At 45.7% G+C, this 22,154-nt stretch overlaps 1 protein-coding gene across 1 annotated transcript in view; it reads left to right on the forward strand.

The window, feature by feature from the left end:
- Positions 1 to 22,154, forward strand: part of PPM1L (protein phosphatase, Mg2+/Mn2+ dependent 1L) — a 231,708-nt gene that overhangs the window by 203,831 nt on the left and 5,723 nt on the right. The window contains exon 3 of the mRNA XM_080915806.1: positions 21,215 to 21,376. Within this exon, the coding sequence (XP_080771932.1) occupies positions 21,215 to 21,376 (162 nt within the window). The remainder of the gene's footprint in view (positions 1 to 21,214; positions 21,377 to 22,154) is intronic.

A 22,154-nucleotide genomic window follows, 5' to 3' on the forward strand; every position in this document is an offset into this window, starting at 1 on the left:
TGGAGGAAGAAGCTTCCATAAGTTACATCATGAAGAGACAGTGGGCAGGGGTAGGTAAAGACGAAATGGGAAGGCCCAGGAATTCAGAAGAAAAGAAAAGCAGTCCTAGAAGGGCTGGACCAGACTTAGCTCTTGGCAAGAATGAAAGTTGTTCTTTGTTACCTTTCTACCACCCCTTTCACCGGGACAAGCAAGGACACCAGCCACAACCTCTTGTGGAGAGCAGAATGGTAGGAGAGGTTACCCTGGGCCTGATGCAGTTACCAACTGAAGCTTATCAGGATGCTGACAGAACTCCGCATGCTCTTCGCAATTTCAATTAGCAAGACTGTACTTCTTAGCATGCAACTCGGCACCACAGCAGTGGTCCTGATGAACTGTGATCAGGGTGGATTCAGGAGGGTCATCCATTGAGGGCCAACTGATTCCCTGCTAATGGACTTGTGGTTTTCTATCCCCCCATGAGCACCACAATGAGGCCGATGTTTGTTGTCTTACCCTATTCTAGTGCTGGAGCCAGTATACATGCAAACCCAAGCGTCCTAGTGTGTGCAGGCTGGCGGCAGCCCGCACATCACCCGACAGAGCACAGAGTTCAAGTTCAACACAGAAAACAGCACTCACTGAGCGTTCAAGACATCGCTCCTAACTCGAGTCTGTATTACCTGGCTCTGTGGTAACTGTGAACATGGCTTTAGAGGTGTCTGCAAATTCTTTCTCTGAAAGAAAAGAGATCCAGTCTCGAGGAAGTCTAATCTCCTCACACGGGGCACCAGTGAGAGAAAAGAGAATGTTAGGAGAAAGATAAGGAGAGGAGAGGGGATGTGCTCCATGGAGGTGCGGCGAGGCATGGGGGAAAGGGGGTGCCTCTGGGGGACCCATGTTGGGATCCCTTCCCCTGAGGGACCAGCCACATGATAGTATAGTACAGAATAGAGTTTATTCAGGGCTTGGGGAGGGGAGATAAGAGGGTCGTAGGGGCAGAGAGAGGAGTAGAGAAGTAGAGGCCAGCCATCCTCACATGGAGAGAGATGGGGGAAGGGAAGGGGAAGAGAAGGTGGGGGAGAGCAAGAGGCCAAGAGAGTAAGAGAGCAAGAAAGAGAAAGAGAGGGAGCAGGGAGCAAGCAGCCCCTTTTATAGTGTCAGGTAACTGGTGTGGAGCACACCTGGCTGTTGCCAGGTAACTGTGGGGTGGGGTTTTCAAAAATCCCAACAGTCTCTCCTCAAGAAGTAGGGCTTACTTCTTACCACTTGAGTGTGGGCTGGGCTTAGACTAGACGCTCCCTTATAGTAAACGAATACTATATGAATATATCTAGAATATGAATGAAATGGTGAGGTGATACTAGGTTTAGAAGGAAGGAAGGAAGGTTGGTTGTGGCTTTGCCTTGGGAGTGTTCTGTTCTTGTCTATCCTGAGAGTCACTTGCTCTGGGGCTGAGCTGCCACATCATAGGGATACTGAGGCAGCTGGTGCAGATCCCACCAGAAGCCGCATGAATGAGCCTGAAGTGGATTGTTCTCACTCTCCCTGCAATGGCTGTCAGCTTAGCTGCAACCTCAGGAGGGACCCAGAGGCCTAGTCACTTGGAGAAGCTGCCCAGGACCCTTGGTCCTCAGGAACTGTCATGAATAAATACTTGTTCCAAGCTGCCGTTCTGAGGAATGAATGTGTCTTGTATCCACTTCCTCAGCAACACTCGGCCCCCTTGCTTCAGAGCTCTACAGTGAAGGGCTGTGGCAGGCTGCTTGGAGCACAGGTAGGGTAGTGTGTACCCCTTTAAGGAATAAAAATGGTTCCTCCTCGACCGCTGAGCTCTCTGTAGTCCCTTTGAATGGACTGTAAGAAGCTCTGCCCTCCCCAGTAAGTCCGAAAATAGTATTAAAAACTCGTCTTTGGTGATCCTGCCTCCTGGGAAATTAAAAACTAAAAGAAAATCCTTATGGGAAATGATCCGGGTTCTTGTACTCAGCTCTGTTCCAGGGTAGGGTGGCTGAACGGAGGAGCCTTAAGACAGCACACATGGTTTTCCATTTGCAGTTCCTGTAGAACTTCCAAGGTTCAATTCTCTGGGAATTTACGAAGCTCATACTGTTTTATATTTTAAACTTTAATAAATAACTTATACCATTTGGTGAATCCGAGAGAAAGCATTTTAAGCCTCTTTGCCATCTGCGGAACCAACTTGGACCTGAGCTAAACAGCGGTCTCTGTGTAAATGCAATGCTGAAAGCTTTTGAATCTTTAAACATCGACTTCTAAGAGCTCTGGATCTTAGGCAACATTTATTCTTGAAAACTATGTGTCAGTCCAGCAGCACTGGAGCAGAAGAGATGTTTCAGCGGTTGAGAGTACTGGTTGTTCTTCCAGAGGACCCAGGTTCAAATGCTAGCACCCACATGGGACAGTTTCAGAGACACTGATCCCTCTACTACAGGCACCATAGGCACCGAGCATGCACAGGGCGTACACTAGGACAAAGGTTCCTACACACAAGCCAATCTAAAGTCCAAAGAACTCTAACAGCTTTGGATCAGAGATGTGTCTGTTTGTGAACCCTGTTGTGAGAATTCACACTTTACCACTGCACAAAAATCAGTGACCAAGTAATTGCTAATACTTAGTGAAAGATGGTCTTTTATCTTCAGGTCACACTTGGCTTTCTTCTTTACATAGGTCTTTCAGTAGCTGACATGTAAGCATTTTTAGTTAAAAAAAAAAAATCAACATCATTACAGAACTGAGAGGTGGCTTAGCAGTTAAGAGCCTCGTACAGAGGCTCAGTCCCCAGTAGACAAATAAGGGCTCACAACCTTCTGTAAGTCCAATTTCAGGGTATCCAACACTCTCCTGGACACACTTACACACACACACACACACAGAGTACACACACAGTACACAGACATACATGTAGACAAACACATAAGTAAATCTATTTTAAAATGGTAATTTTATTACATTGCTTGATAATCATCCCTAATTTGTATCCTAACTTCTTATTCTAAGTATTGCTAAGACACAACCTCACTTTTGTGAGAGCTCCTTTATTGGGTGTTAGTCAGCCATTGTACCCAGAGGCTCACATAAAACATTCTCAGGATGTAAGATCTTATAGCTAAGATTCTTCATTGTAAATGTAAAGAAAAGGATTTCCTGACTCTGTGTTTTGAACATGTGGGGCTGGGACTACGGCTCTGTGGTATCACACCCAGTTCAGTTTGTTTCCCTAGCAACAGGAAGAGGGTAAAGACTGGAAAATGAGAAGATTAACCACGTGACCTGAAGCCATGAGAAAAAAGCCAAGCATGGTAATCCTCCCGTGGTGCCTGGTGGTCCTCCTGTGGTGCCTTACCTGTGCACAGGGAACAGGGCACATCTCTACTGATGAGCCAGTAATCACAGACCCAGACACAGGCCACTTGTGACACTCTGAGGTCTGTGTGGGGACTTGCTTCTTTTCACGTAGCTTTCCTTAGTTCCACATAGGCTCAGTTAACATTTGTGAGGCAGCACAGCTTAGGGGCTTTGACATTTCCTGACGTCGGATGTTTTCATACTGAGCTTTGACGTGGATTTGGATTCATGCAGTCAGGTGTCCTGATCATCATTTTTATTTTAAAAAACCGTCTATCTCAAGTGTGTACAGAATGGTAATTCTCTCGGATTTGCTTATTTCTCGGACTCCCCACGACTACCACACATACGTGGGCATCACACAAGCGTCTTCCCCAGCTGTGTCTGGCGGGCTCCAACTAATCAGCCAAACTGTTCCATACCTCCTCTTACCACGGCAGACTGCTTTCTTTGTCACTTTCAACTATAAAAGAATTGTTGTTTCTCTATTCTTCATCCCTTTGCCCCCCACACACACTCCCTCTACCCAACCTTCACCCCCATACCGCCTAAGGACCACATCCAGCGTTTTTGCACCGAAGCACCTACCACTTGGCACAAAGTGCTGGTTAAACGCCTGCCCAGTAAGTGGATGAGTAACTTCAGCCTCCGGACTAGCTAGGAGTTGCGTTCAGAGGCTGTGGAAACACCATTCATTAGCTCAGCAAGAATTTTCGGGTAGCCAGAGCTACAAAAAGCTGGAAAATCAAGAACAATGCCACCCTGCGGCTTATAACTTCTGAAGAGGCTGTAGAAGGCCAGAGCAACTTGGCCAGAGTGTACTGGAGAGCCCTCCCTCCCCAGCCCCCGCTGCTAAATGCTTGTGTTCTCTGAGGGCCTGCGCCAATTCAGCGTGAGAGACCTCTCCCAAAGACGTGGCTTATTCAAGATCCCCCCCAAAAAAATTACTGTTGTTATGATTATTATTATTTCCCTGAGGGTTGTGTTTGCCTGTGGTAATGAGTGAGTTACTTGCAGACGCTAGTTCAGTGTTAAGATTGGATCCATTAGGGTTGGGGGAGTGGGGGACGGGAACTCTAAGCTTTGTTTCTCAGTTTTGGGCCAGATGCAGAACTTCCACGGGACCCGGGAAGTGGGATTTTGAGATATGGAAGTTGTTCCCTTGAAGCCATCTTGTTTTGTCTGCTCAGAAGCTGTCCCCTGCAGTCCACAAGTGAGGCAGTGGGCACGAGAGGAGATTGGCAGCCACAGAAAGTGGAGACTCTCAACCTTCCAAATGCTGTTCCTCGTGGTGTGGCAGCCGCCGACCAGAACAGTATTTCACTTCATAGCTGTAATTTTGGTCCTGTTATGAATTGTTATGTAAATATCTGATGTGCAGGATACCTGATCTGCCACCGCTGTGAAAGGCTCATTCAACCCCCAAAAGGGGTCTGGGACCCGCAGGCTAAGGACTGACAGAAAGCATAGTGTCTGACCTCTCCTGGCATCTGCTCGCTGCCAAGGTCACAGAGCCATGCGGAGTATAAAATCCCAGGCTGTAACTGCTGAGCCTTCCTCCTTTTACGGGAAAAGCAGAGACTTCAAGGTTTGCTCAGCAGACACTCCTGGAGTCCTGGGCGGTCACTAGGATTGCACCAGACAAGCAAAGCGGGAGTGGAGGGTAAGTCCCACGGATCTTGAGCTGCTTTCTTGCTCCCTGAGCCCCTTGCCACGTTTGATGAACAAAGCCAGGACTGTCATTTCACAAACCACCCCCAAAGCCCTTTGACCGGGTGATTAAATGTAGTTACATCAACAATCCGCCCGAAATACCACTGTCCTGGACTAGCTTGGCTGGGGGCGGGGGGGGGGTGATTTTGATTTTGTTTTCTTGCTGAGATCAACAGCTTAGAGATTTCTTTGACTTCATAGGAGTGTGGCCAGGACGGACCAAGTTCCCTCGGCTGGCACTACCTCTAGTTTCTACCACCAACCAAAAGTGCCAAACTAGAAATCTATCAATGGATTCATCTGACCAGAGCCACATTCTGCAGTGATTTCTTATAAAGTAATTTCTCCCCCGAGGTAAGCCAAGGATCTCATCATGTACCTTGGCTGCCCTGGACCTCACAGTGTAGACCAGACTGGCCTTAAACCCACCTCTGCCCCTGGGTGCTGGAACTGAAGGCACGTGTGCCGTCACACCCAGCAAAGATGTGTTTCATTGTCTGTGTGCGTGCCATGGCGTGTGAGTAGAGGTCAGAGAACAACTTATGGGATGGGAATTGGTTCTTTCCGTCTATCGTATGGGTGCCAGGACTCGAACCCTGGTCGTACGGCTTGGCAGCAAGCACCCTTTCCCGCAAGCCATCTTGCTAACGTCACGGTGACTTCTGAGTATGCTGAGGGTCAAGACTTCTACGTGTTAGCCTTAGAGCCATTTTATATCCAAACCACAACACATTAATACTCTCCGTCCTTGTAACGGGAGCGTGTGGTTATTAGAGGGACTTTCCGTGAAGCTGTTTGCCTCCCGTGCCACAGCCTCCTTTCCACACTCTTGGGGGAAGTTAACAACTGACCTGGCTTCCAAAACTTGCCTCTTCTGCCCGAAGCTGAATGATCTTGGTGAGCTTCTTGTTCGTTCTTTGCAGACTAGGAATGAGAGGATGGTAATTGCTGTCAGGCAAATGAGATCAGCATTGAGCAGGCAGCGGGTGGAGCGCCTGACTTGGGGAATCACTGAATTTGGTAGATGAGAAGGTGTTGCATTATTTGTAGAAAATGTGAAAATTTTCAGGAAAAAGAAACTTGAATATGTTTAAAATCAACTTTAACAACAAATGTTATCTTTTAGCATTTTGATCTGTATCTATATGCATATTTATTTATGTAAATAAATTTGGATAATTTATATGTAGTTTTTTTTTTAGTAAAAATGTTACATGCTGGGCTGGAGGGATGGCTCAGTAGTTAGAGCACTGACTGCTCTTCCAGAGGACCTGAGTTCAAATCCCAGCAACCACATGGTGGCTCACAACCTTCTGTAATGGGATCCAGTGTCCTCTTCTGGTGTGTCTGAGGACAGCTACCATGTACTTATATATAATAAATTAATTAATTAAAAAAGAATTAAAAAGATGAACTAAGACCTATGACGACAAAAGCCACTTGAAGAAAAACTATTTGAAATAAATGTTAAATTTTTATGTACAGTTTTGGGGTTTTGTTTGTTTTGTTTTGTCATGAGCACTGTGGACAGAGTAGCAAAGCAATACTCTTCATAAATGCTGCGTGTGTGGTCTTTGTAATGCAGCTCCGTGTGACATCTCCTAAGGCATTCTCTCATGGTTACTCATTTTAGCTTTTCCTTGCCTGTTGAAAACAATCCTGTGACATCAGTCCTTGTTTGTAAAACCTTGTTCACATCTCTGCTTATTTCTGCCACATAAAAGTCAGAATTTATACACCAGGATCTGCTCCATTATTTATTCGGAAGAGGAAAAGTCAAGAAACCCTCCCTGAAAAGCTGCTCTTATCTTTTAATCTAAAGATGCTTTCTCTTCCCCATCACACCAGGAGCCACACCAGCTGAGGAAATTCCTTGCCCTGTTGTATTTTCAGGAGAAGGTAGGGTCTCACTTCTTGCTGGTACCTTCCTGTAGCCTTCCTGCCTGCCATGTCCCTGAGACGGACTGAGTCCTCATCTCTACCATCACTCCACCCATACGTCCGACTCTTAGAACAGTGCCTCGGTGTTCCGTCCTAGGCTCTACGTGTCTAGGTTTGTGCTGATAGTTGGAGTGAGCCCCGTGCAGGTGAGGGCTGTCTGGATTCCATTCATTCCTACTGCTCCAGCCCCACTCTGGTGTTCTGAGCTGTGGAGACATTGAATGAAAGAACAAGGATGGGTACTGCCTGTACACGGGGCGCGGGGGGACCATTGAGGTATAGATGAGAACGAAGAGAAGTAACACTCCCCCCCCAACTAAAGATGTATATAGGTTGTGCCCCCAATGGGCAGATAAATGGACTCAAAGTCAGAATTGGTCTTCCTATGTCTAAAGGCAGTGCTTTATAACTCTTCTGTAATCACTGATCCTAAAACAAGCAGATAGTTAATGCCTACTTCATATAAGTGTCCCACGTCTGATTATAGGTCTTTATCTTGTTCGTTTAAATGAGGACATAATTGTCTATGCTTCGTTTGGATGGAATAGATCACCTAGAAAAAGTACACAGTCTCAGAACCTGTCAGCCAATGACATGTTTCAGGAAAGCGGTCTGGGCTCTGGAAATGCATCTGCCTCCCAGCTGACAGTGTTTAATGATGGGTCTATGCCTGTGAACCCAGGGGCAGGGGAATCAGCATTTGTTGGCTAACTTTACCTACCATGGCATTTTAATTAATTAATTAGATTAGATTAATCTCATAATTAATGTGACCAGGTCACATTTCATAGTTAAAGAATAAACATGTAGAGATTTAAGTTGACTTCTCTCTAGATCTGAACATGCCTTGCTTTCCCATCCATATTGGATCCTAAAATTTTGTTCAGTTCACTTCCAGTGGTATTTTTCAGGTTCTTTTATGGAAATGTCACACCCTAGTGTATACTGTATTGCTACTGGTCTCTTATGTGCTAGGATGAACAGGGCCCCTAGATGTGTGCTTGAAGTGTGGACTCCTTAGCTGTGATGGTTTCAAGTTGCCATTTCTCCTCAGGGAGCAGAGTCTTCTCAGGACTTTACACGGAACTCTCCAAGCTGCCTTTCATTCTGTTCCAAACTGGATTCTTACTGTGGGTGGCTGCACAAAGCTAAGGGCCCTGTGCTGTTGTAAGCACAGGTTTTCAGACTCCAAGCATCAGAGACTCCCTCTGGCTTCCCTTTTCCCTTTCCCCACAGTATCCATCCAGGCCACCTCACTGGTCCACGGAAGCAGAAAACCATGATGTTTGTCTCCTCTGAAAAACAGCAATTGCTTCTTATATAAGAAGAATCAGAGCAACCATGAAATTGTTTGTTAGCCATGAAATGGTACTAGACCTAGATTTCAGGTCATTATTCTGTAACTATAAATTAATTAGGATTACATGCTAGAATCCAAATTAAGTACAGCAATAGTTATAACTGTTAATGATAAATGTTAATGTTAACACCTGTCTGCTGTACTTTTAAAGAGCTCTGACTAAGCACGTATACATGAAGACTCCTGTAACATAAGAGTTTACTGTCATTTTCTAAAATGCTCCAGTCCACATAATTGAAATGACTGTGATTTGGTGACACGTGGAAGAGACCAAACTTACCCAAACTTAGAACTTGAGTCTGTTCTACTAGGGTTTCAAGCAATAGTATTTGTTATAAAACCAACTACCTCAAATTCAATACCTAAGACTTTAGCTCATAGAAGAGTTCATGAAAACTCTCATTGGGAATTGAGTCATTGCATAAATCCTTGTCATTCCCATTGAACTGTTCTTAATATTGGGTGAGAGGAAGCTGTGGCTGCCGTTCTTGCAAAGGAAGACACAAAGAGGGTTATTCCAGGGAGCTTCAGACCATGCCCAGCCCAGCGAACTTAGAAGCCTCCCAGCAGACACAGATCTACTCTCTTTTTCCTTTGAGGAAGTCCACAAAAGAAGACCAGCATCTTGACACCTTGGGGTTTTTTGGCAGAATATTCTAACGTGTTCTTAATATGATCCTTTTGGGGCTGAACTTTGAAATAGAGCCCACTAATAACATTGTTCTCCCGAGCTTCCTTCCAGGCCACTTTTGTCTTGTGATAGTTTCTCTTCCTAGAGTTACTTCAAGTGGGATACAGAGAGCCTAGAAGCAGACATGCACCACGCCACAGTACATGTGCACCGTGGTACATGTCTGGCTCTTGAAGGCACAGTTCTTAACATGTTGTTGTCTCTTTGAATATGACTGTGATGCACCTTATACAGATGGTAGGCAAGTCTTTTAAGGGAGTAATGCCTTTTTGGTGGTGTTTTGTAAGCATATCGTCTTATATGCAGTCTAGCAGTAGCCGTCTATGGATAGTAACCATCAAATGTTGCGCATCTGGCTAGACTAATTACTTGTTTCATTTCAGTGCCGTCATCTGTAAAGTAAGGATAGCAGTAGTACCCTATAGGCTGCTAGCATGGTATACACCAGCATGTAGCCTGTCACCATGAATGCTTAGCTTGCGGCCACTCTTGTGTTTGTGTGTCTTTCCACGTGGGTAGATCGGTCCTCAGCCATTTCAATCACTCTCTTTACAGAAAATGACTTTCAAGCTGATCGTATTGTATCAGGTATAACTCTGCAGAGCCAAAGAAACACCATGTCTTATGAATGTGATGAATGCGTTTGCTTTTTTTTTTTATTATTTATTGATGTCCACTGACCTGTGCAGATCTTGTCTGCTGGACCTGGGATCTAAGGACCTGAAAGAATGCGGCGGCCTACAGTCTGATGCTGTAGACAACCTTACTGCAGTTCCAGCGTACACCTATATGTACTCTGTCTCAGGACAGACCTGTTTAAGCACAGTTGCCCGGCATGAGCTTAGATTATATCTGGGAAGGCTGGAAGGCAAGACAGGAAACCAGGTCCAGAACCAGACCACACTGACCAGATTGGGTCCTGTAGCTGCGTTCTGACATCCAACAAGAATAATCATGTCTTATCAATGGAATGTCACAGGAGGCATGGACTCATGTCCAAGACCAATCCAGGGAACAATTACAAAATGTTCTGAGGATAAAGGCCCTCTGCTTTATGTTCTAGAGCACCTCTCACAGGTCCCAAAGGGTTGTTCTTTTGATCATGCTCCAAGGATACTTTTCTGGTGTTCAGATAGGTTTTTATATGCTATATAAAAACTATAATCCATTCACAACAATTCAGGAGAATAATTACTGCATAAAACAAGGTATTTGATGCATAAAATGGGGAAGGGGAAAAAGGGCAGTATATCTTGACCTTAGAAATGTCTTGGGTCATTTCTAAAATCTCTTGACATGCAGTGTCTCTGATTCTGCGTCTCTCCCATTTTCCTTGCACGCCTGCTCCCTGTCCCTTCCCACTTCTTTCCCACACTCCCCAATTTCTTTTTCTCTTTCCAAAAGAAAATAGGTTGTCCGTCAGTTTTCCTCCTTCTTCACGTCTCATGTATGTCATTAGCATGAGCAGTCGAGTTGAGTGAGTGTCCCTCGGCTGTACTGAACAAGGCCCGAAGGTGTGTTCATCTCATTAAACTTAAATTTATTTAAGAGAAAAAAATTGTATGTGTGTGTGTGTGCGTGCCTGTTCACACACACACACACGCATACACACACACACATGCATGCATGCACACACGCACACACATTTGCTGGTGCTCAGAAGAGGGCATCAGATCCCTGGGGCTGGAGTTACAGGCAGTTGTAAAGCACCTGATGTCTGTACTGAGAAATGGACTTCAGCCCTCTGCAAGAGCAGCGAGTCTTCTTCACCCTTACTCCAGCCCAAGCTGAACCTTCCTCCACCTGTCAGGACGGCCACCCCTGGTACAAAAGTCTGGAGTCAGCCACTTAGGAAAGAAGGGTTCTTGCGACCTTACATTTAAAACTATGGTTGTGCGTCTACCATACAAGGGTCTTCTCGGAAGTGCGGAGAGAAGACCTGGCCCGGCTCACAACCTGCACAGGCTCAGGTTAGGGCGCACGGAGACAGCTGCCGATCGTATTCATCAGTGAGATACCAGCAGATGACCTCTGACAGCCGAGTCTGAACCTGAGCTATTGAAGGTCATCCACTGTCGTCACCACGGCTGTTGCTCTGAGCCTTTGCCCATCTGCCTGACCTCACTCTCTGTAGCCAAAATGATTGGCTCTCTTCCCCCTCCCCTACTTTATGAATCAAACACATACTTCGGTTTATGCAGTAAATAGTCTCCTGTATATAAATTTATTTTAATTCAGAAAAGTGTGAAAGAAGCAAACAAAAACTGGGCCAAATGCCCTCACCTAGTTAACTCCTCATATTGTCGAAACTTTTCTGTCATGTGTTTGTGTGGAACGGCCACACTAAGCTTATCCCCGACTAACTTACAAAGAAATGAGACTCAGACTATGGTTATTTTAGTTGGCTTTGACAATTCCTGGGTGGTAACTCCTAATCTACTTTTCTAACTGATACCTCCCCACTGGGGCGTCCCAGATACGTGCTGTTTCTCCTGGCCACATGCTTGTGGTCCATTTCCCCCATGGTGTCTTCCTCCTTCTCTTCCTGATCTCTCCTCCAACCAGGTGGCTCCAAACCCACCTGCCTCTAATCCCCTAGTGACTGGCTGTAGCCAATTTTATTTAACTAATAGTTTTAAATTAAAGACCAAGATTTGCACAACAAAAGCTTGTAAACATGAGAAGTCACTTTGGAAATAAAATTTATCATTACAATACATAACAGCAGACCAGACTTCAACATGTTTGCAAATATATACGTGTGTGTGTGTGTGTGTGTGTGTGTGTGTGTGTGTGTGGTGTGTGTGTGTGTGTGTGTGTGTGTGTGTGTGTGTGTGTGTAGATAGTACAAAGGCATGAGACTCTTTTCTCTCCTCCCTAGTCACTAGCCCTTCCCTTGGTGTAAGGCTAAGGTTTTCGGAGCACCAGTGTAAGAATGTATCATTGAGGAAAGAGCATCCTCAGCCTCAAACAGAACTCCACCTCTAATGCATCAGAAACCCGTCAACCGGGCAGGTAAAGGGTACGTGGCAGATGGGTATCCCTGAACTGTGATAGAAACGTTTCCCTCAGCTGCAGACCCTAGGTCCCTGGTGAAGTCTCTCCCCCACAGCACCTCCCAAGTCTTTGTGACCTTAAACAAACACCTGAAAATCACCTATGCTGTTCAAAGACAGACAGAATAATCCCCCCTACTGGAGGAGTTTTAACATTTCTGAGCTGGGCAGGCAGGCTTGCCACCTCTGTTGTGGTACAGCGATGTGTCCAAGAGATTCTTTACAGGAAGCTGAGAGCCCAGATCGCCTGTTCCTCGACAAGTCTGACCCTTTCCATTTATGTTTTACAGTATCTATTAAAACAAAAGTTGGGGGCTGGAGAGATGGCTCAGCAGTTAAGAGCACTGACCGCTCTTCCAGAGGTCCTGAGTTCAAATCCCAGCAACCACATGGTGGCTCACAACCATCTGTAATGGGATCTGATGCCCTCTTCTGGTGTGTCTGAGGACAGCGACAGTGTACTTATATGTAATAAATAAATCTTTTTTAAAAAACCAAAACAAAAGTTGCCAGTTTCAACATCAGGAAAATGTGTGAAAGTGACTTCGTTGGAAAAGACTGAAAAGAGGCCTCCGTGGGTCTACGCCGTGCATGGCCTCTGCGTCCACTGTCTGGCCTGACCCCTTCTCCAACTTGCCATTGGGATCCAGGTTTCCTCTCAGAGCCCCCACACTGGCTGCCAAGTTACCTTGTTCTCCGAGTAGCAAAGCATTTTAGGATCCACACTCCTACCCGAAGTAGCTGCTCCCAGAAGGGTGTGAAGTCTCTATTATGCCTGGCCTGTGTCCCTGAAGGCCCTGGGGCTTGCAGAGTATTCAGACAAGTGCTGATGTGAACTCATCCAAGTCACTCCCCTCTTTCCTTCTGCATTCCAGAGTTGTTATAAAAATGCATAGTGCGGTAGTAAAGTAAGCAGTAGGGTCGGACATTGTTAGGAGTTATAAAAATATATGTTTTACATGTTATAAAATGTGTAAGGCGGTAGTGAAGTTAGCAATAGGGTCAGACTTTGGTAGGCGTGGACTAACAATTCCGGATTGCTGGGGTCTGGCTGTTTAACATTGAGCCCACAACCATCTTATGGGCCGAACAGGATAGAGACATTTTGCTCCCTCCCATCCGTCATCCGCATAAAGAGAAGAGCAGAACCCTCACTGCCCGGCATGAAAAGCAGTGTGTTTGTGAGCTGCTTGGTGAGGTTTATAATAAGTAGGGAGTTGTTAGAAATTTTAACTAAAATCTACTCATAGTCAGGAGGTTAAACATCATTGGGATATACAGTTTGAAACTCAACTCATTGAATAAAGTGAGTGCCTGATCCCACTGAAGCATTTATTCATGTGTGGAAAAGTTCTCCGGGGTATCTCTTTACCTTAGCAGGTGTCAGTCCAGAACAGAGAATTGCGAGTTTCGGGGGAACAGGCCAATGAGTTGTTCGAATGCTGTTTTCCTGCAGGAAAACCAAATAATTAGGACTAAACAAAGCTGTTTAGTGCTGCAGACCCAGGCTGTTCTTGTAACAGCCACTGTGATGAACCTTCACTGTTCTATAACAACACAGCTTCAGTGTGATCCTACAGTCCCACCCGCACTGTGATGAACCTTCACTGTTCTATAACAACACAGCTTCAGTATGAACCTACAGTCCCACCCGCACTGTGATGAACCTTCACTGTTCTATAACAACACAGCTTCAGTATGAACCTACAGTCCCACCCGCACTGTGATGAACCTTCACTGTTCTATAACAACACAGCTTCAGTATGAACCTACAGTTCCACCCGCACTGTGATGAACCTTCACTGTTCTATAACAACACAGCTTCAGTATGAACCTACAGTCCCACCCGTATTCCTTCGCACTGGACCAGGACCCCAGGCCAGAGGAATCTGGGGGACTCATCTGGGCGGAACATTCCATCAGCAGTGTGCGTGGGACCAAGGGTTACACCCGCAGAGGAAGGGTATCGTGTTTGGACGATGGGTAAGAACAAAGCAGTAACAACAGAAAGGCTAGAGTTGTTCCCTGAATGGCAGCGTCTAGAAGGCCATGCGCATCAGTCTTCTAATCCAGTTATCGAGCAGTTATTGGGTGCCCGTGGTAGTCTAGGCAGCATTAGATTAAGGAAATAAGCAATGTCCCCTATCTTTGGGAAGGATACTTATTCTATTAGGGCAAGATGGATATTCAGTGCTTTAAGTGAACAAATTATCTATAAAATGCTGTGTTGGAGGGCAATAAAGAAATACAGAGGAGATGAAATCATCAGAAAAGGGCTCTCTGAAAACCTCCTTCCTTAACTCGGACAAGAGCAGTTGTGCTAGCCAGCATCGAGGACAGGGAACTGTGTGCCCAAAGCCCAAGTGACAAAAGACCTGGCATATGTGAGTAACAAAGGGGAAGACGGGACAAGGGAGGTGAAGATAGAAGTGTTGAGATGGGGCCAGATCAGGCAGGATCTGCCACTGTTGCTTCTCATGCAGCTCTGAGAGAACAAGAGAACAGCTTGTGTGGTACAGGTAAGAGCAAACACGGATGTACCGGATGGCTCAGCGGGGAGCAGAAAAGCTAGGCCGGATGCCTGGGCTTCTGGCTCAAGTAGCTGAGTAGACTGTAGTGCCGTTTTCTCAGATGCAAGGGTCAGAGGGCGCCACTCAGTCTAGACTTTGAAGTCCAGGTTGTGCAAACTGACTTTTTCAGATTTTTTTTTTTTAATATATATTTTTATCACTGTTCTTTGGGACAGAGCCTCAGGTAGCCCGGGTTACTTTCAAACTCACTATCTAGGTCTTTGGTTATTCTTGAACTCCCGACCATCCCTCCTCACCTCCAGAGTGTTGAAATTACGCTATACTGTTGTTCAGATTTTTTTTTTAATCTGTAAGGTGAGATTATTGCGTTAAGTTTCCAAGATACCAGCCCAGTTAATTAACAACCTCATAAAAATAAGATTGTTAATGTGGAAACCTACTGAGGTTCAAAATTAAGGAATAATGTATTTTGATGAATACATTATTCCTTCATCATTAAAATGGAATAAATCAACTTATATCAAAACTATTAACCAAAATCTCAAGGTTAATTTTTTTTTCTCCAGCATACTGAAGAAAATGAGATTGCAAGCATTTTCTCCTGGGACGTGTTTTTCTGGACATTCTTCGCAACAGAGTAGTATGTGCTGTTGAGTAATATACTATAAACAGTTTTATAATCTTGGGCTAAGACTGCAAAGCCCAAACAAAGCCGTGTCCTGGCTTCTTTCTGATCATTCCGCATTGGTTCTACACAGATCATTTCTCCAAACCCATGCAGCCCCTGTGTAGGAAGTGGCCATGTTTGTTGCTTCTCTGTACAGGGGGCCCTGAACACGTTCCTGTATAGAAATGTATATAGAGAAATATATATATGAAAATATATACATATACATACACATATACCTGCATCCCTGTTTCTGACACCTGCATACCACCATTTGGTCAAGCCTAAGATTCTCTTGCTAATGTAGGCAGTACCACACTGAACCCGGCATCCTGAGGTAGATGTGAAACCTGACTCAAGACTCCAACAGAAAAGAAGTTTATTGTCGCACAGCACGAAAACACACTTGGGCAGAGTGGCTCAGCAGTGTCTGTGACACTGAACAGTTGGGAGGGGGCTAGATTGTGTGGGACCTGCCACGGCTGACTCGCATGCTGGCAGAAGTGACAGGGACCGTGTGCTTTGCAGTCCTTACTCTTAGATGCTGGGATTGTCCCTTCGATCGCAAGCCAGCTGCCCCTGTTCAGTGGAACTCACAGGATATTACTGAGCCAAAGAAGTGGTTCTTTCCTGCTCTGCATCTGTCTGTGAAAGTGATGGCCTTTCCCAGAAACTCACAGTAAACATCCCAGAGTTCCGGGGACCACCCAGTTTTCTGCACAGTGACTGGGACATTATTCTAAGCCACCCCTTTTTCCTTACCCCCTTCCTGATGGGTCTACTCAATCTGTTTTCAGATCCACGTGCCATCCTCGGTCCCTATGGTTACTGTATGAATTCTGATCCTCATTCGATCAATCTGCCCTCATCGTGAAAATCTGATACCAAAGACCCTGCAGAGACTCTTCATCATAGGGAGGATAAAATGCTCAGGTTGTTTTGTAGCTGAGGTTCTGACTCTTTCTCTTCCTTACCTGACAGATCAATAGGGTAATAAACAGATGAGCGGACTGCAGTGGGGTTGGGGAGAGGCCCAGACCCCAACCAGGTGGGCTCCCTTCCCTTATACAGGGGGACCTTTCCCTGGCTTCCTGTGAATACAGGCAGAAGGAAATACCAGCTAAGACACTGGGATGAACCTGAGCGTAGACTGATGGCATAGGCTTAAATGGTGTAGAAGCCATTGGTAGGACATCCTTGCCCTGAGAGCACAGAGAAGGGAAGGTCAGAAGTACTCCGTCAGCTCAGACACATGCACCCACATGCCACATAAAGAGTTCTGTTCCAAACCCTAATGTGCCGCACAGGATTTATGCTCTGGTTGTATCGGACAAGTTTAGCCAAGCTACACTTAGAACAAAGTAAAGTAGTCACAGATCAAATTCAACTAATAGGACTCCAGGGTAATGATTTTTGGTTAGTTGAGTTGTTTTATAGGATGTTGAAAATGTTTTAGTGATTTCACTTAGATTGTCTTCATATGGGTATATATTTTAGGAAGCGTCTACTGTATTAGGTTTCCATAGACCCCTCAAATAGCCTTAAGTTTAGCTGCCTCTCCCCATATCCCTTTCCTCATCCCCCTCTTCCCTACTTGCTCCTCCTGTTCTAGTCCCCTGCACCCATACATACATGTTTTCTTCCCCTTTCCCAGATCTCCGTATTACATACCTAACCTCTATACCTCCACTGTTTGTAGCTTGGTCATCATAGACTTATAAGTGAATATATACCTTATCTGTCTTTATCTGTTCATCTGTTGAAGGAGATCCAGGATGGGATGTTGTTTCCCATGTCTGACTATTACAAATAGAGCAATAGTGAACATGTTTGAACAGGTTCCCCTGTAGCAGGATAGAAGCATCCTTTGGCTATATGCCCAAGAGCGGTAGAGCTGGGTCTTGAAGTAGGTTGATCCCATCTTCCTTAGGGACCAGCGCAGTTTTCCACAGTGACTGTACACTCTTGCTCTCCCATCAGCGCTGGGTGAATGTTTCATTTACTCAGCATGAGCTGTCATTTGTTTTATTGACCTTGGCCATTCTAACAGGTGCAAGATGGAATCTCAAAATAGTTTTTATTTGCACGTCCCTGGTGACTAGGGATGTTGTACTGGCTTTTGTGTCACCGTGACACAAGCTAAAGTCATCTGAGAGAAGAAAAACCCAGTTGAGTAAATGCCTCCCTAAGACTTGGCTGCAGACAACCTTGTGGGGTATTTTCTTAATTACTTATTGATGGCAGAGGGCCAGTCCATTGTGGGTGGTGCCATCCCTGGGCTGCTGGTCCTGGTTCTATAAGAAAGCAAACTGAGCAAGTCATAGGGAGCAAGTCAGTAAGCAGCACCCCTCCATGGCCTCTGCGTCTGCTCTTGTATCCAGGTTCCTGCCCTGTTTGAGTCCTTGTCTTGAATACCTTCAACACTGAACAATGATATGGAAACAGAAGTCAAATAAACCCTTTCCTTCCCGAGTTGCTTTTAGGTCCTGATGTTTTGTTACAGAAATAGTGTCAATAACATGGGGAGATGTTGAACATCTCTTTAAGTGATTCTCCACCATTTGTGTTTCCTCTTACTATCTAGATTTTTTTTAATTCTTAGTATGTTTTGGATATTAGCCATCTATCAAATGTGTGGCTGGTAGAAATTTTTCCCCATACTGTACGCTGCTGCTTTGCCTGAATGGCGTGTCTTTGCCCCACAGAAGCTTTTCAGTTTTATGAGGTCTTATTGATGCCTGTGCTGTCAGTGTTCAGAACGTCGTCTTTTCCTGTGTGGTGGGTTCAGGGCTCCACTTCCTCTTCGATTGGGCTCAGTTTTATGTTGAGGTCTTTGATACATTTGGAGTTGCGTTTTAAGCAGCATGGTAAGGAAGGATCTATTTGGATTCTTCTCTACGCAGCCATCCGACTTGACCAGCACCATTTGTGGAAGATACGTTTTTTCAGGGTGTGGTTTAGACTTCTTACCAAAAGCCACGCTAACGCAGGTGTATGGGCTTATGTCTTTAAGCCTTCCGTTTAACGCATTGACCAACGTGTCTGGTTTTGTGCCAACATTGTGCTGTTTTGATTGTCTGGCTCAGTGGTACAGTGTGAGATGGGAGATGAAGATGCCACCATCAGTTCTTCTACTGTGCACGACTGGCTACGCTATCCTGCATTTCTATGTGAAACTGAAAAGTTTCTTTTCAGTATCTATGAAGAATTATGTTGGAATTTTAATGGGGATTTCACTGAATCTGTAGGTTACTTTTGGTAGGATGTCTATTTTTACTGTATTGCTCCTACTAATCCATGAGCATGGGAGATCTTTCTATGAACTGAGATCTTCTTTAAGTTCTTTCTTCAATTTTTTTCATACAAATATTTCACTTGCTTGGTTAAAGTTACCCCAAATTTTGTATTATTTAAGGCTACTATGAAAAGTGTTGTTCTCCCTGAATTTTTTTCTCAGTCTGTCTGTTGTTTCTATGTAAGGAAGGCTACTGGTTTTTAAAGTTAAATTTGTATCCAGCTACTTTGCTGAATGTGTTTATCAGCTGTAGGAGTTTACCAGTGGAATTTTTAGGGTTACTTAAGAATACTATCACATCATCTGCAAATAAAGATACATAGAAGGCTGGAGAGACAGCTCAGTAGTTAAGAGCACTGACTGCTGTCCCAGAGGTCCTGAGTTCAATTCCCAGCAACCACATGGTGGCTCACAGCCATCTGTAATGGGATCCGATGCCCTCTTCTGGTGGGTCTGAAGACAGCGACAGTGTACTCATACACATACAATAAATCTTTAAAAAAAAAAAAAAAAAAAAAAAGACATACTTAGACAGCTCCTTTTCTGAGTTATATCCCCTGATCTCCTTCCGTTGTTTTACTGCTCTAGCTGACTTCAAATCCTACTGAGATGGAGTGCAGGGAATTGAAGCTTTTTCTTGTTCCTGATGTCAGTGGAACTGCTTTGAGTTTCTCTCCATTTTTATTTTCGCTATGGGCTTGTTCTAAACTGCCTTTATTATGTTGAGGTATTTCCCTAAATGAAATCACCAAAATGAGGAAAGGGGGGAGAGAAAGCCTCTACTGGCTATCTCCTGTCACCCAATGAAGCTTCTTGTACCGAGAATGGGCTACATCTAATTGAATTGCTGGCCAGAAGGGTCTCATGGGAACCGCCAAGCAACCCAAGCTCTTGTGAGTGCTATAGGCTGCTCTTCACAGAGGGTAAGGCACCAACAGCTGGAGAGAGCACCTCCACCACTTTCTGAACATAGAGAAGTCTGGCTGGTGCCTATAGAGCCTTTACCCCTACAGGGTGTTGCTCTTGGTAACAGAAGGTAGTCTGAGTGCTGCTGAGGGAGAGCAGTAAATACCGAGCCATCTAGAAGCCCTTTGGTCTGCAGTGGTGTCCTGTCTGCAACATATGCCAGTGCAGTGGTGGTACAGAGTATATAGGGCTGACCAGTTAATGTCAGATTTGACTTAAGGCTGCTCCTGAGATGGAACCTGTCCCCAATCCTGCCGGGTTACCAAGTCCCAGGGACCTGGGTAAAAGCAAATACTGCTGTTCTAAAAGAACCCAGCAACAAAGGGACTCCTAGTGACCTCCGGCTCCACTCATAGATCAGAGAAGCTTCGCCTCTGCACCAGATGGGAACAGATACGGAATCCACAGCCAGACAATATGCAGAGGCTCTGAATAGAATGTCTCCATCCAGTCCCTCCCCTTGGGTCCCAGGGAACCCTGAGGAGGAGCCCAAGGAGTGTAAGAGTCAGAGGAGATGAAGGGCACTAGAAAAACAAGGTCCTCTACACCAGCAAGACCAGAGCACATGCGAGCTCACAGAGACTGAGGCGGTGTGAGCCTGCTCCCATTTCCCTCCATCTCCACTCACCCTTTCCTAATCTAGAAAGAATAGAGTTTCAAGCAGAATTAGAGCTGAATATACTGATTATTGTAATTAATCTCCTGCTCATACTAACCTGTATCTATTCTCTCTGTTTACAAGTTGGGTCCTCTTTTTGTTATTGTCATTCTATAAAGAGTAAAAGGTCATTTGGATGCAGTTTATAATTTTATTGTGGAGTGCGACTTTAATGAGGAAGGGACTGTCAGGGAAGACCGGTGAGCGCTTTCGAACAATCAAAGGAGCTACCAGCTTGAGGCAAGAGAGGATCGGGTTTTGAGTTGTGTGACCACTGACAGTAACCAGCAGGGGTCAGAGGAGGCCAAAGACCGGTCTCTGCTTGAACCATAGTACTGCAGAAGGACTGAGGAAAGCTTGTCTTTGTGTGTCGTGTGTGGGCTTCAGGCCAAAACGTGATTGGACCGCCTCCATCCCCCTTCCATCCTCCCTGTAGATTTCTCTGCTTCTACTGCTGTAGCCTGCCCCTGCACACCTGGGGCCCTTGTCCTCATCCCTGGTCTCTGCCTCTCCTGACAGTACTGGTTTTGTCACAGTGCCACATGATATGGTTGTTGACATCTGCCTCTTCCTCAGGAGCCAGCCCTGCCCCCACCTACACGCTTTCACACTTGCCACTGGGACTTCTTGGAGACTCGGTACCAAGGAGAAGATGGAAACATGTATCTGCTGTCCAGGGCCTCCAGCCAATTCTGATTCTCCCCTAATCCTGTTGACTGTGGCGTTTCAAATTGAGAGTAGCAGAAACAAAGCGATTTAGGAAAATGATGCTGTTCCTCTTGCCTGTTTCAGTGACAGCGTAATGCGGTTAAGAAAATGGCCTGTCAGATTTGATCAATGATGTCGAAAGTGAATCGTGATCATTCCCAGAGTAAAGCCCCGTTGGCAGGAGGCTCTGAGGATGGGAGTCAGCTGGCCTGGAGAAGCAGGGGACCATCTGTGTCCTGCCCCCGTCACACTGCCTCTTCCTTCTGTCTTGCAGGTACAACGTGTTTGATTGCTCTACTCTCAGATAAAGACCTCACTGTGGCCAACGTCGGTGACTCTCGAGGAGTCTTGTGTGACAAAGATGGCAATGCCATTCCCTTGTCTCACGATCACAAGCCTTACCAGCTGAAGGAAAGGAAGAGGATAAAGAGAGCTGGTGAGTCTGTGGCCCCGCCCCCGCCCCAAGTCCACCTTCTTGTCTGGTGAGCTAGGTGCTTGCTTGGGGAGTTTCTCGGGAGCAAATCACCCAGCAACACAGTGACTATGGCGTGACTGTTACCTGGTCTATATTCCTAAACTCGTTTCTTACTAATTCATGACAACTTAATTTGCCATTCTTTGTGGCCAGCGGTTCCAGAAGAGCCAAAGACAGTCCTTTTCATTTTAAAATTCAACTTGATCATTCGGCCCCTGCTCCCTTGCAGCTGTAGCGGACTCGTGACACTCCAGTGTGAACTCCAGTGACTTACTTGTGCTGTGCAAATATCACCCCACTTCTGAGTAGATTAAAAGTGTGTATCCCTTAAAATTCAACTTCGGGGTGTCCTGATGGAAGCTTTTCACGTCCCAGTGAGGCAGCGGCTTCCCCAGCTGGGGCGGCTGCCCTTCCTGCCTCTCTCGGGCATCCTCAGTAAGTCTAATTAGGCTCCTTATAAAGATGCACATGGCCAGCTCTTCCCTTCCTGTCAGCAGCTGGGGTGCGGCTGTGCTCGGCACCACAGAACCAGCCAATGAAGACATGAGCTCTCCGGAGCCAAGTCTGCACACCTCAGCACCCACCTCCACATGCCCTACCCCGCCACGCACACAGAGCCCTCGAGAGTTACTTCGTGAGTTGGTGGGGGGAGAAGATAGAGTAAGTAGGCACCAGCCGAAGAACAATGAGTTCTGTAGTGTATCACAAGGTAGTAACTACTGGCGGTGTCAGGAAGCTG

This window comes from Micromys minutus (assembly GCF_963924665.1).
Source record: "Micromys minutus genome assembly, chromosome: 4".
Lineage (NCBI taxonomy): Eukaryota > Metazoa > Chordata > Mammalia > Rodentia > Muridae > Micromys > Micromys minutus.